Source organism: Carcharodon carcharias (assembly GCF_017639515.1).
Source record: "Carcharodon carcharias isolate sCarCar2 chromosome 27 unlocalized genomic scaffold, sCarCar2.pri SUPER_27_unloc_2, whole genome shotgun sequence".
NCBI classification, from domain to species: Eukaryota; Metazoa; Chordata; class Chondrichthyes; order Lamniformes; family Lamnidae; genus Carcharodon; species Carcharodon carcharias.
In genome coordinates, this window is record NW_024470635.1 from 970,673 (window position 1) to 985,758 (window position 15,086).

The window sequence follows — 15,086 nt, forward strand, 5'->3', positions numbered from 1 at the left end:
TATTGGGAAGACTGAATCCATTGTCTTCAGTCCCCACTACAAACTCCACTCCCCAGACACCAACTCAATCCCTCTCCCTGACAACTGTCTGAGACTGAACCAGACTGTTTGCAACCATGGTGAAATATTTCACCCCAAGATGAGCTCCCACCACATACCCACATCACCACCAAAACCACCATTACCTTCTCAAAGGGTAACAAGAGATGGGCAGTTTATATAATAGACTTACTACCAATGCCCACACACCCTGAATTAAAACCCTGTACAGAAGTATTTGTTTTTAAAACAATACACTTTTTAGAAGAACATAAGAAATAGGAGCGCGATGCTGCACCATTTAATAATCTACTTCAACACCATTTCGCCACACTATGCCCAAATTAGTTAACCTTCTGTAACTATTCTCACATCCTCTGAGATTTGTAGATATCTTTTATTTCTCTACATTCTCTCATTGTCTATCCTTTGTCATTATAACTTCACTCATTGATCACTTCCTGTTTCCCCATCAATTTTACATATCATTCCTTTGCTTCCTTTCAGTATTCTCTCTCTCTCAGAATCTGTGGGTTTGAGAGTCCAGTGTCAGCAACTTCAATACCTCATTAAGAAGCATAAGCTGAGCAGATTCTCTGTTCTCTACCATATCTTATATTAATCCAATAATCAGAGTAAACACGCAAGTCCCATGTGTCCACAGTCACTTACACGAGGTCAGCCCACTGGATGGAACCTCGGGTGCCCTGAGTTTGATCTCTGGTGTCTCCAGTCCCGACTGCCCCCTTACATCAGTATCCCCTCACTTTTATACCCTGTTGTGATCCAGCTGTGGCCCTTGGCTCTTTGTCTTCTCTGCTGGGTTTTGCCCGGAAGTGAGGAAAAAAGAGCTGGAATTTCTCTAATCTGTGATTTACAAGGAGACATTCCCTGGTTCCCAGCAGTTACTTTCCTTCAGGAATTTTCTCATTCTCCATAAACTCCCCTGCCCACAGTTAATTCTGTTATTTCGGATAGCTTCACAATTATAGATATAAACATCACACGTTATAATCTGATCTATTCCATTCCTCACTCTGGTTTCAGTTTATATTGTGGTTAATAACAGACAAACTCTGTCCTGTTCCCTGATCTGATTCGAGTTTCCAATGAGCTGATTCTGCGCAATGGAATGTCTTATCAGTGTTGCCGTGGTGACCTGTCTGCAGTGAAGAGCCTGTTTGAGTTTCTAACTCAGACTAAACTTCTCTATCCCATAATACACGTTATATCAGACATTTTACCTCAATGTCTTTTAGCCATGTTACAAGGGGTTCAGTAACATAAATATTTAAATTTGAAGGACAAGTTTGAAATGCTGTTTGAACCTGTTACTCCACTCTTTTTATAAAATTAATGTGTAAATCATTGGTTAGGCTGCATTTAGAATATTGGGTCAAATTCTGGACATCTTACAACAGGAATGATGTCAGGGCCATGGAGAGGGTGCAGGGGAGATTCACAGAGACGATACCACGGATGAGAGGCTACAGCACAAAAGGAGGCCACTTGGCCCATTGTGCCTTTGCCAGCTCTTTGGAAGAGCCTTCTGAATAATCCACTCCCCTGCTGTTTCCCCGTGGTCCTGTCAATGTTTTCCTTCAAGCATTTCTCCAATTCCCTTTTAAAAGTTACTGTTGAATCTGCTCCGACCAAACTTTCAGACAGTGTACTCACGATGATAACAACTGACTGTGGAATGAAATGTTTTCTCATGGTGACCTGTCTGCTGTGAAGCTCCTGTTTGAGTTTCTAACTTAATTCCAACTTCTCTTTCCCATGAGGAAACACTGGAGAAACTGGGGGTCTTTTCATTAGAACAAAGCAGGATGAGGGGAGATGTGAGCAAGGAGTTCAAAACTGGGTCAAGGACATGGTCCAAAATATTCCAGACACTCCTTATCCTTCAAGATTGGTGTCCAGGGGAGAAGCTGATGGGTTTATCTTTTCATCATTAAGGTGAACAGCATCTGTCAGAATCAAACACTCACCAGTCAAACACAGCACGGATTAGATACAGAGTAAATCCATCAGCCTGTCCCCCGGATACAGATACTGAGGGACAGGGAGTGGCCGGGACATTGACATTTCTCACTCGGATCAGATAGAAATTGATCCTGTATCTCTCTCCATTAACCCTGAGCTCCACATGGTTTGAATCCTGCTCCTGTTTCCCTCCCTGTAACTGCACTGAGCTAAAGCCAGCCCATAATGAGCAGGACTCAGGGAGAATGGTTACTAGGCACTGCAGTGATGTCATAAAGCAGCATCATTCAGCCCAGCTGGTCTGTCCCTTTAAAGGTGGAAAACTGGGACATCCTGTCTCCAAACACATCCCACCCTGTTCACACTGAGAATCCCAGGGTGGAGAACTGGGACATCCTGTCTCCAAACACATCCCACCCTGTTCACACTGAGAATCCCAGGGTGGAGAACTGGGACATCCTGTCTCCAAATACATCCCACCCTGTTCACACTGAGAATCCCAGGGTGGAGAACGGGACATCCTGTCTTCAAACACATCCCACCCTGATCACACTGAGAACCCCAGCAGAAGTGACAACACGGTCGAACAGTGTAGGGAGGAATGGGAGGTTGGAGATGGGGCAGTAGTCGCAAGAACGGTGGGATCGAAGGTTTGTTTTTGAGGAGGGGGTGATGATGGCAGATTTCAGGCAAAGAACAGCACCTGAAGAGAGAGAACCGGTAACCATGTCTTCGAACATGGGGAAGTTGGGTGATCAACATTGTAGTTGGAATAGGGTCTATGGAGCACGAGGTGGGTCTCATGGACAAGATGAGCACTGGGAGGACATGAGGGGAGATGGGAGAGAAACTGGAGAAAGATGTGGGTTCTGGGCTCAGACAAGGGGGAACTTTAGAGACAGTCTGCCCCGGTGGGTTAGTGGAAGGGAGGGAAGCAGCAGAGGCAGCTGATCAGATTGTCTCAATCTTAGTGACAAAGAAGCTCTGTGAGCTCCTCACACTTGTTGTTGGAGGTGAGGATGGAGGAGACAGGGGAGAAGGAGAGCCCTTCAAATGGAACCAACAGAGACGTTTAAAAGATTCAACACACACTGTGTTTAATAAAAAGCTGATTTATTTTACTTCATCCAGAATATTAGGAGTCGATGAACATCAGGAGAAACACCCCAAAGAATATGATTCAGTCTGGATCTGATTAACAGCAAAATCCAATCACTACAGTTACTTGTGAACTCGCTGGTGTCTCAGCAGATGGGATGAGGTAGTGAATCGCTTCCCACAATTAGAGCAGGTGAATGGCCTCTCCCCAGTGTGAATTCATTGGTCAATGGTGAGCTTAAATGATGTCTTGAACCCAGTCCCACAGTGAGAGCACCTGAATGGTCTCTCGTCAGTGTGAACACATTGATGGGACATCCGGTTCCCGGAACTTTTATAGCACTTCCCACACTCTGGGCATTTATAAGGTCTCTCGTCAGTGTGACCTGGCTGGTGAGTCAGCAGTTGAGATGATTGAGTGAATCCCTTTCCACACTTGGAGCAGGCGAATGGTTTCTCATCAGTGTGAACACGTTGATGGTACATCAGATTCCAAGAACTTTTATAGCACTTCCCACAGTGTGGGCATTTAAAAGGTCTCTCCCAGTGTGAACTCGCTGGTGTGTCTGCAGGTGGGATGACTGAATGAATCCCATCCCACACTCAGAGCAGGTGAACGGCCTCTCCCCAGTGTGAATTTGTTGGTACACAGTGAGCTGAGATGATGTTTTGAACTCAGTCCCACAGTGAGAGCACCTGAATGGTCTCTTGTCAGTGTGAACACATTGATGGCACATTAGTTCCCTGGAACTTTTATAGCACTTCCCACAACCTGGGCATTTGAATAGTCTCTCCTCAGTGTGAACTTGCTGGTGTGTCAGCAGATGAGATGACTGAGTGAACCTCTTCCTACACTGGGAGCAGGTGAACGGCCTCTCCCCAGTGTGAATTCTCAGGAGTACATTGAGATCAGATGATGTCTTGAACCCAGTCCCACAGTGAGAGCACCTGAACGTCCTCTCATCAGTGTGATCACGTTGATGGGACATGAGTTCCCCGGAACTTTTATAGCACGTCCCACAGTCTGGGCATTTAAAAGGCCTCTCATCGGTGTGAACTCGCTGGTGTTTCCACAGGTTGGATGACTGAGTGAATCCTTGACCACATGTGGAGCAGGTGAATGGCCTCTCCCCAGTGTGACTGCGCTGATGCTTTTCCAGGTCAGATGGGTATTTGAATCCCTTCCCACAGTCCCCACATTTCCATGGTTTCTCTCCGTGGTGACTGCATTTATGTTCCATCAGGCCAGAAGATTGGCTGAAGCCTCGTCCACACACAGAGCACGTGTAAGGTTTCTCCCCACTGTGAACGATGCTTTTTCCTTCCATGTTCAAAATCCAATGATATTCAGGTTTTGATAAATTGGGCGACTCTGTCAGATCCTGATGTGATGTTTGGTTTATGTTTCTCGACTGCAAATCCTCCCCTTCTAACACCCTGTGAAATTGATTTAAAACAGAAAAAAGGGAGAGAGAGCCCACAAAAACACAAAGGCAGGTTGTGAAATTGAGCTGAATGAATCTGGGAATTTGTGGGGCCAACACAGGGAAAAGTGACCATGGAAACTGCTGGATTGTCATAAAAACCCAACTGGTTCACTAATGTCCTTCAGGGAAGGGAACCTGCCACCCGGTCTGGGCCCACACAAGACTCTGGCCTCAAGGGGAGAAAATAGAGAGAGAGAGAGAGAGACGGGGGAGAGGTGGCAGAGTTGATCTCCTTGATAACTGTCTGAGACTGAACCAGACTGTTCACAACCATGGTGAAATATTTCAGCCCAAGATGAGCTTCCAACCACATATCCACATCATCACCAAGACCTCCTATTTCCACCTCAGTAACATCGCCCGACTCCACCCCAGTCTCAGCTCATCTGCTGCTGAAACTCTCATCCATTCCTTTGTTACCTCTAGACTTAACTATCCTAAAGCACTCCCGGCTGGCCTCCCACATTCAACCTCCCTGTAATCTTGAGGTCATCCAAAACTCTGCTGCCCATGTGCTTACTCACACCAAGTCTTGTTCACCCATCACCCCTGTGCTCACTGACCTACAAAGACTCCAGGATAAGGAGAACCTCATTTTCAAAATTCTCATCCTTGTTTTCAAATTCCTCCATGGTCTCTCCCTCCCTATCTCTGTAATCTCCTCCAGCCTCACAACCCTCCCAGATATCTACACTTCTCTAATTCCGACCTCCTGAGCATTCCCAGTTTTAATTCCTCCACCTTTGGTGGCCGCGCCTTCAGCTGCCAAGACCATGAACTCTGGAATTTCCTCCATAAACCTCTCCACCTCACTTTCCTCCTTTAAGATAATCCTTAAAATTTACCTTTTCAACTACACATTTGTTAATCTGCCCTGATATCTCTATTTGCAGTTCGTCCTCAAATGTTTCTTTATAACCTCCTGGTGAAACATCTTGGAACATTGTTATACAAAAGGTGCTACAGAATTACAAATTGTTGTTAATTTGGACACATATCATTGATCTTTCATCATTACAGGGTGAATAACCTGTAACTTCTTACCTATCAGCATTGTGGGAGCATCTTCACCACACAGACTGCAGCAGTTCAAGAAGCTCAAACATCATCTTCTCCACAGGTAACTGGGGATTGACAACATTTTCTGGTCTTGTCAGTGAAGGGGCTGGGGAGTGGGACTGGCTGATTTGCTCTTGCAGAAAGCCAGCACAGGCACAACAGGCTGAATGGCCTCCGTCTATTTTGCCATCATTCAATGATTCTGTGACTCGATGAAAAAGGACCAACACTGGAGGTGAGGGACCAACTTCTGTAACCAACAGCCCTGTAACCCTGATACAAACCGGCTCTTAATTGTTCCGTCTGTGTTTCTAGACTCAGTTCTGTGAACAACACCTGCAATAAAATCTTAGCAAAATACTGCAGCTGCTGGAAATCGGATATAAAAAGAGCAAATGCTGGAAATACTCAGCTGGTCAGGCAGTATCTGTGGAGTTAACATTTCAGGGTGTGCAGAATGAATTAGGGGGAATAAAAATGGTGCAGAAGTTGATGGTCAAAATAAGCTCAGAAGTGGGAGAGAAATGGACTATAGAACAGGAAAAACAATTCCTGACTGTGAAAGATACTGTGGGAAGATAAAGCTGGGAAGACAGCAGCACATGGTCTGGGATGGACAGCAGTGGAAACTTCATTTAGACACAGTCAGCAGGAGTAATAGTAAAATACTAAACATAATTAACCCAGTATTAGAGACAGAGGAAGTTAGACAATGGCAGAGAGGTGATCAGGGAGGGCAGAAGTGAAACAGAGCAATGGATGGACATGGATTCAGATCTACAGTAAAGGAGTCACACCACCCCCAGAGACATGGAACCTCTCACAGAAAACAGAGCGCAACACTGAAAGCTCTAAATTGTAGATGAATGGTGAAGAATACTCAACTCTGAAACTATCTCGCTGTTTTCAATCTGAAAATCTCCTGCTGGATCCTGCAGCTGGAAAGATATCAGAAGCTGTAGGCTTAGATAAAAATCTCCCAGTTGAGGAAATACCCAGGGAGCGGGGTGATGTCACCGTGTAATTGTCGATGTGTGATGATGTCACCGTGTAATTGTCGATGTGTGATGATGTCACAGTGTAATTGTCGATGTGTGATTTAAACTAAGCAAGAGGGATGAGGGGTCAATCTTGAGTGGAGACGTTCTCTCATTAGCTGAAATAAGATGAGATGAAATGAGCCAATCCAATGAGCCATTCTGTGACATTATGAATCATGGCTTCTATCACTGCTTGCTTGTCCCTACAACCACACCACCCCTCTCCACTTCTCTCCCCACCTCCTCCCCACACACACGCACACACACACACACACACCTTAAACCAGCTTATATTTCACCACTTTCCTTGGATTCACCTAGTTCTGTTGAAGGGTCATGAGGACTTGAAACGTCAACTCTTTTCTTCTCCGCCGATGCTGCCAGACCTGCTGAGTTTTTCCATGTAATTCTGTTTTTGTTTTGGATTTCCAGCATCCACAGTTTTTTGTTTTTATTTTTGGAATTGGTAGATGTAGTGTATTTAGATTTCCAAAAGGCATTCGATAAGGTGCCATATAAAAGGTAATTGCACAAGATAGGAGCTCATGGTATTGGGGATAATGTATTAGCATGGATTGAAGATTGGTAACACAGAGAAGACAGAGTTGGGATTAATGGGTATTTTTCAGGTTGGGAAGATGCAAATAGTGGAACGCCACAAGGATCAGTCCTACGGCCTCAATAATTTCCGTTTTATATTAATGATTTGGAGGAGGGGGCAGACTGTAATGTATCCAATTTTTCTGACGATATAAAAATAGGTGGGAGGGCATGTTGTGACGAGGACATAAGAAATCTTCAAAGCGATATGAACAGGTTGAATGAAAAGGCAAAAGCTTGGCAGGTGGAGTTTAATGTAGGAAAGTGTAAGGTCATGCATTTTAGTAGGAAAAATCAAAAGGCAGGTTATTATTTAAATGGAGAGAGAACCCAAAAAAGTGCAGGCTCTGGGTGATCCTGTGCACGAAACACAAAAAATTCACATGCAGGTGCAGCAACTAATTAAAAAGGCAAATAGAATTTTGGCCTGTATTGCTAGGAGGTTGGAGTTTAAAAATAGGCAAGTCTTGTTGCAATTATACAAGTTGTTGGTGAGGCCTCACCTGGAGTATATGTACAGTTTTGGTCCCCATATTTAAGAAAGGAAATGCTGGCATTAGAGGCAGTACAAAATAGATTCACTAGTTGATTCCTGGGATGAGGGGTTGAATTATCAAGATTAACAGATTAGGCCTTTATTCATTAGAGTTAGAAGAATGATGGGTGCTCTTATTGAAACATACACGATTCTGAGGAGGTTTGACAGGGTAGATGTTGAGAAAATGTTTCCACTAGTGGGAAAATCTCAAACTAGGGGACGTCATTGCAGATTAAGGGGACACCCATTTAAGATTGAGATGCAAAGGAATTTCTTTTCTCAGAGGGTAGTGAATGTTTGGAATTCTCTACACCATAGAGTTGTGGAGGCTTGATCACTGAAAGTATTTAAAGAAAAGGTAGATTGGTTTTTAAAATATCAGGGACCTGAGAGTTATCAGGAGTTGGTACGAAAGAGGAGTTGAAGCTGGAGCAGATCAACCACGATCTTATTGAATGGCAGGGCAGGCTTGAGGGGCCGAATGGCCAACTCCTCTTGTTTCTTATGTTCTTATGAAACAAATCTCTGGTGAAAAGGGTTGGAAATGAAAATACAAGGCACAGTTAGTATTTAACCATGTTGTAAGCCAGGTTGTAAGGCTTGTCAGCAGTTTCCCTAATGGTCTAGAGATCATGATCTGGTGTTTTCACAGCTGTGGTCCGGGTTCGATCCCTGATCAGGGAATGATGGTTTATTAACCTCATGCAAGCTCTTAAAATGAGCTCGAGTTGATTGTTGATTAAAATGATTAGCTCTGCCAGAATCAGTGAAGTCAGAGCTTGAGTTTTGCATCAGAGCTGGAAATGTCACCCGTGCAAAAGGTCGAGAACAAACACAGAGATTAAGGTAGGGAATGAGAGAAGGGCTGTGATAGGCTGCACATCACCGACTAGAGAGATGCTGGTGAAAGGAAAAATGTAGCAGTAATAGGGGAGATTTTACTGTTTACAATGACACAAATATTCCCAGATCCTGTTCCAAATCTGGTGATAAATGAAAATAAAACTTCTCGCTGAATCCTCCACTTCTTAGCATCTCTTTCCAAATATTGTAAACTCCTCTTGCATCTTTCATCCTGATATTTTTCCCTGTAACATTTTGATATGAAGCTGCACAACTAATGTGAATGAAGTTTGTGATGGTAAGAAGGTTTTCAACCCCTCGGGAACTGAACCACATTGACACACACAGAAGAACACACCCAGACACATACACCGAGAGTGACAGAGGGCAAGGGATTGTCTCTAAGGAGAGACAAACACCCTGAGAGCAAGCGTGTCACCAACCTGGCTCTGTTTTTGTTCCATTTCTGACTGGAAGTTTTGTGAATGCTTTCATCAATTAACGGAGATAGGAAAAACCCCGAGTTTCTGGATGGCTTTTATTCAATGTAACCGATAATTAACTCTGTAGACACAGAGTTAAAACCAGGAATAATGAGAAGCGGGAAACCCCAGTGGATTTGGGCTCCATCACCTTAACCACTCGGCTACAATGACTGGCCCTCTGGACAGGTTAATTATTGTGGGTATATAAGATGGGAAGGAGGGCATTCAGCCCATTGTGTCCATGCCGGCTCTCTATAAGAGCAACTCAACTACTCCCACTACTGTGCATTCTCACAAAATCAATTAATGTTTGTATTGCCTCTCCTCCTTCTTCCAGATAAAATGAAACCCAATACACACCTGCAATCACTTTGAGCTGGAACTTTTTCGTCAGAAGAGAGCATTCAAAGTGACCCACAGGTTAACCATCTGTAACTTTGGCAGCGGTTCCACAGAGACTGGAACCTGAATCCAGTGCCTGAGGCCGTTCGGCCTGGCTACCATGCTCAACCTGCTGTTTCCCATCTCCTTGATTGTGTTTCCACTGAAATGGAACAATAAAAACCTCAAAAATGAACAGGAATTGGCCATAAGCCCCCTCGAGTCTCCTCCACCAGGTCATAACATCATGTCAGATGCCCAGCTTCAACACAAACTTTCCCCCTGATCCCAATAGCCCTTCATTCCCTTAAAGTCCAAACATTTATCCATCTCAGTCTTCAATATACTCATCGACAGAGGATCCACAGAGCTCTGGGCTACAGAATTGGAAAGATTCGCAAGCGTTTGAGTGAAGAAATGTCTCCTCCGCTCAGCCCTGAATGGCTGACACATTATTCAGAGAATGTGAGCCCAGTTCCAGATGGTCCAGCCAGGGGAAAACAGCTTCTCAGCATGTTCACTGTCAAGCTGGCTCAGAATGTCAGACTGTTCAATGAGATCACCTCTCATTATTCTAAACTCCTGAGAGAACAGACTCATCCCACTTAATCTCTCCTCCTAGGACAACCACCTCATCTCAGGAATTAATCCAGTGAATCTTGGTTGCACACAGGCAGCGAGTGAATGGAGGGAACAAAGAGCACAAGAGTCAACAGAGATAGAGACACAGACAGAGAGACTGAGAGAGTGAAAGAGAGTGAGGCAGATATACAGATTCAAAGAGAGACAGAGAGTGGGGTAGAAACTGAAAGGAACAGATACACTTCACCATTCCATATGATTGTTAACTTAGATTGACAGACAGAAAGAAAGAAGAGAAAGAAAGACTTACATTTAAACAGAGTCTTTCACCAACTCAGGACAACGGGAGGCACTTTAGAGCCAATGAAGTCTTTCTTGAAGTGTAGTCACTGTTTTTATCTAATGACAGAGAAAGAGTTTGACAAAAATGCTGATTCAGCAGATGACAAAATCCGATTTTAAGAATCACATCTCAAAGTAGAATCTTTCTTTCTATATCTCTGAACTTTTCATTGTTTGTTTGATGCAGCTTCAGCAGATGTAAATCTGCAGCTGAGTGCATAAATTTCACCTCAAATCCCTGAAGAAACAGGGACAAAGCATCCCATTTCTATCAGGTCATCTCTCAGCCTTCTCTTTTCTAGATAAAAGAGCTTCAGGCTGTTCAGCCTTTCCTGATGATTATAACCTATCCATTCCTGGAACATTTATAATTGAGCATTTATTTTCCTGTTCCTTGCGATGTCTGACAGCAATAGAAACAGTTCCTAACATCCGAGGGATTTCAGTTTGGACTATTTATATTTACAAATTACTTCTCTTGATGTGCCCATTGCCTTAACCGTTCTACCACAAGGACTCAGTGTCTGTCTGTTTAAATGTTGCTCAGTGAAAATTCCAATCATCCTCCGCTTTGTAGCTGAAAGATACAATGTGGCAAAGGTTAGTGTTAAACTAGAGGATTGGGAAAGTTTTAAAAACCAACAGAAGATGACCTAAAATAATAGAGAGGGAGAAAATAAACTTTGAGGGTAAACTAGCAAGTAATATAAAAACTGACAGTAAGATCTTCTTTAAATAGATAAAAGGGAAGGGAGAGGCCAAAGTGAACATGGGCCCCTTAGAGAATGAGGCTGGGGAAATAATAATGGGAAACCAGGAACTGGCAGAGAAGTTGACTAAGTACTTTGCATCAGTATTCACAGTAGAAACCACTAATAGCATTCAAAAATTACTAAATAATCAAGGCCAAAGGTATGGGTGTGGTGGGGGGGGGGGGGGGGGGGGGGGGGTGGTGGTGGGGGTGGGAGGGGCGGGGGCTGAGGGACTAAGTACAATTACTGTCATGAGAGAAAAAGTACTGGTGGAACCAATGGGGCTAAAGGCCAAAAAGAACCCTGGACCTTATGGGCTGTATCCTTGAATATTAAAGGAAATAGCTACAGAGATAATGGATACACTGGTAGTAATCCTCCAAGAATCTTTACATCCTGGAAAAGTACCAAAGGATTGGAAAACTGTCAATGTTCATTCAAAAAGGGAAGGAGACCAAAAACAGGTAACTATCAGCCAGTGAGATAAACATTTGTCATTTGGAAAAAGTTGGAGTCTATTAAAAGGATGAAATTGCAGTGCATTAAAAATATATAATATAATGAAGCCAAGTCAACATGGCTTCATGATGAGGAAATCATGCATGACAAATTTATTAGAATTCTCTGAGGAGGTAACAAGCTGGATATATAAAGGGGAACCAGTAGATGTATATATTTAGATTTCCAAAAGGTGTTCAATGAGGCACCACACAAAAGGCTACTTCATAAGATGGTTTGGGAGTAGTATATTAACATGGGTAGAGGATTGGCTAACTAATAGAAGACAAAGAGTTGGGATAAGGGGGGCATTTTCCGGATGGCAACCTGTAACTAGTGAAGTGCCACAGGGGTCAGTGCTGGGACTACAATTATTTACAAAATATATTAATGACTTGGATGACACAAAATTAGGTGGGAAGGCAAGTGGTGAGGATGACAGAAAGAGTAGAGAGGGATATAGACAGGTTAAGTGACTGGGCAAAAGTTCGGCAGTTGGAATATAATGTGGAAAAATGTGAGTTTATGCACTTTGGCAGGAAGAATAGAGGAGCTGAATATTATTTAAATAGAGAAAGACTGCAGAAATCTGCAGCACATAGTGATTTGGGGGCCCTCACAAAAAACTAGCATACAAGTTCAACAGGTAATAGAGAAGGCAAATCGAATGTCGGCCTTTATTTCAAAGGGAATGGAGTATAAAGCAAGGGGAAGCCTTGCTAAAACTATACAAGGCATTAGTTAGACCATGCCTAGAATATTTTGAACATTTTCAGTCCACTTATCTAAGGAAAGATATAGTGGCATTGGAGGTAGTCTAGAGAAGGTTCACTGGGTTGATCCCGAGTATGGAGGGATTTTCTTATGAGGAGAGGTTGAGTAGGTTGGGCCTGCGCTCATTGGAGTTTAGAAGAATGAGAAGTGATCTGATTGAAAGTTTCTTAGGGGGCTTGACAGGGTATATGCTGAGAGGTTGTTTCCCCTTGTGGGAGAGTCTAGGACCAGAGGGAATAATATCTGAGTAAGGGGTCGCCCAGTTAAAACAGAGGTGAGGAGGAATTTCTTCTCTCAGAGGGGAGTGAATCTCTGGAATTCTTTACCACAGAGGACTATAGAGGCTGGGTCATTAAGTATATGCAAGACTGAGATAGACAGATTTTTAAACAGTAAGGGAATCAAGGGTCATGGGGAAAAGGCAGGAAAGTGGAGTTGAGGATTATCAGATCAGCCATGATCTCATTGAATGTTGGAGAAGATTCGATTGGGTGAATGGCCGACATTTGATCCTATACCTTATGGTCTTATGATCAGTCTCCACTGAAATAAATAAATAAATAATGAAATATGTCTCTTCTTGCATGTTTTAACACTGTTCTTTTTACTTTGTACAATGTTACTATGAAAATACACGATGAATGAGTTAGTGTTTAGATTGGTAAAAATCGGGAACTGAACCACATTGACAAACACAGAGGAACACACAGAGACATATACACCAAGAGTGACAGAGCACAAGTTTTGTCTCTCAGGGGAGACAAACAACCAGAAAGCAAGAATGACACCAACTTGACTCCGTTTTTATTCCTTTTCAACTGGGCAATATCCAGGATGGGGCTGACAAATGGCAAGTGACATTGGCACCACACATGTGCCAGGCAATGAACATCTCCAACAAGAGAGAAACTAACCATCACCTCTTGATATTCAATAACATTACCATCGCTGCATCCTCCACTATCAACATCCTGGGGGTTAACTTTGACGAGGAACTGAACTGGACTAGCCATGTTATTACTGTAGCTACAAGAGCAGGTGAAAGGCTAGGAATCCTGCGGTGAGTAACTCACCTCCTGACTCTCCAAAGCCTGTGTACAAACTACCAGACACAGATTAAGAGTGTGATGGAATACTCTCCACTTGCCTACGAGTGCAGCTCCCACAACTCTCAAGAAGCTTGACACCATCCAGGACAAAGCAGCCCGCTTGATTGGCACCACATCCACATACATTCAGTTCCTCAACCACCAACGCACAGGAGCAGCAGTGAGTACCATCCACAAGATGCACTGCAGGAATTCACCAAGGCTCCTTAGACAGCACTTTTCGAACCCACAGCCATTCTCAACCAGAAGCTCAAGGGCAGCAGAAAGATGGGAACATCACCGCCTGGAAGTTCCCCTCCAAGTCAATCATCTCCCTTCCCCACCGCCCCCCCCACCCCCCTTCCCCGTGTGCCCCGTGTGTGTTTGCTTAATTAAATGCCTGTAAAAGGTAATGGTGGAGAAGGGTTGAGATTATTCAGTTTGGGACAGAAGTGAAATGGATCAACAGGGAAGCAAAACATTTCCAATCTGAGCAGAAATAGATGACAGATACAGAATTACTTTCCTATCTTTAATTCCTTTACTAGTTCCATCTTCATCGCTTTTGCCTTTCATCCTCATCCCTTTTGTTATTTATTCTCTCCTGTCTTCCACCCAATACAGACCTTCTCTTTAGTTCTCTCCCGTCTCCCTTCCCCTGTCTATGAACTTCCTGAAAATCTGTAACACCTCGAGCTTCTTTCCAGTTCGGATGAAAGTTCAACGACCTGAACTGATAACTGTTTCTCTCTCCACAGTCTCGGCCTGTCCTGCTGAGTATTTCCAGCATTTTCTGGTTGTCAATGAGAGTGATAGATGTATGGCCATTTCCCCTCTGTCCAGGATGCGGGACACAGATTTCCCGAGTGCAATGGTCATAGTGTTTGCTTTAAATGTGAAATTAGCTGGTAAGATCTCACGCAGAAAATTTGCCCTTCAATTGTTTCGGGATGGAGTTGGCACAGTGATAACATCAGGGGGAATTAATCCAGAGGCCCAGGCACAAGGCTTCAGCTTCCGCCACCATTTGTGATTTCATTTCTTTTTATTCTTTCATGGGATGCGGGCATCGCTTGCTGGGCCAATATATATATTATTCCCATCCTTAATTTCTCCTTGTGAAGATGGTGGTGAGCCACCTTCTTAAACTGCAGCAGTCCATGTGGTACAGGAGCACGCACAGTGCTATTAGGGAGGGAGTTCCAGAAATTTGACCCAGTGACAGTGAAGTAACGGTGATATTGTTCCAAGTCAGCATGATGTTTAGAATAGAGGAGAATTGCAGGTGGTGGTGTTTCCCAATCGTCCACTTTCCTTGTCATTCGAGGTGGTTGGGCTCAGGGGGTTGGAATGTGCTACTGAATGAGCCTTGGTGAGTTGGGAATTGAATTAATAAATCTGGAATTGAAAGCTAGTCTCAGTAATGATGAATTGAAGCTTTCTTCGATTGTCGCGAAAACCCATCTGGTTCACTAATATCTTTTAAGGAATGAA

General features: G+C 43.7%; 1 protein-coding gene across 1 annotated transcript in view; it reads right to left on the reverse strand.

Annotated features, from left to right (window-relative positions):
- The window catches only part of LOC121273846 (zinc finger protein 664-like), a 56,662-nt gene extending 42,510 nt beyond the window's left edge, over window positions 1–14,152 (reverse strand). The window contains exons 1-3 of the mRNA XM_041180985.1: window positions 14,115–14,152; window positions 9,594–9,719; window positions 5,456–5,570 (exon numbers count right to left, since the gene is read on the reverse strand). Coding sequence (XP_041036919.1) covers window positions 5,456–5,570; window positions 9,594–9,719; window positions 14,115–14,152 — 279 coding nt within the window. The remainder of the gene's footprint in view (window positions 1–5,455; window positions 5,571–9,593; window positions 9,720–14,114) is intronic.
- Window positions 14,153–15,086: the final 934 nt, after the last annotated feature.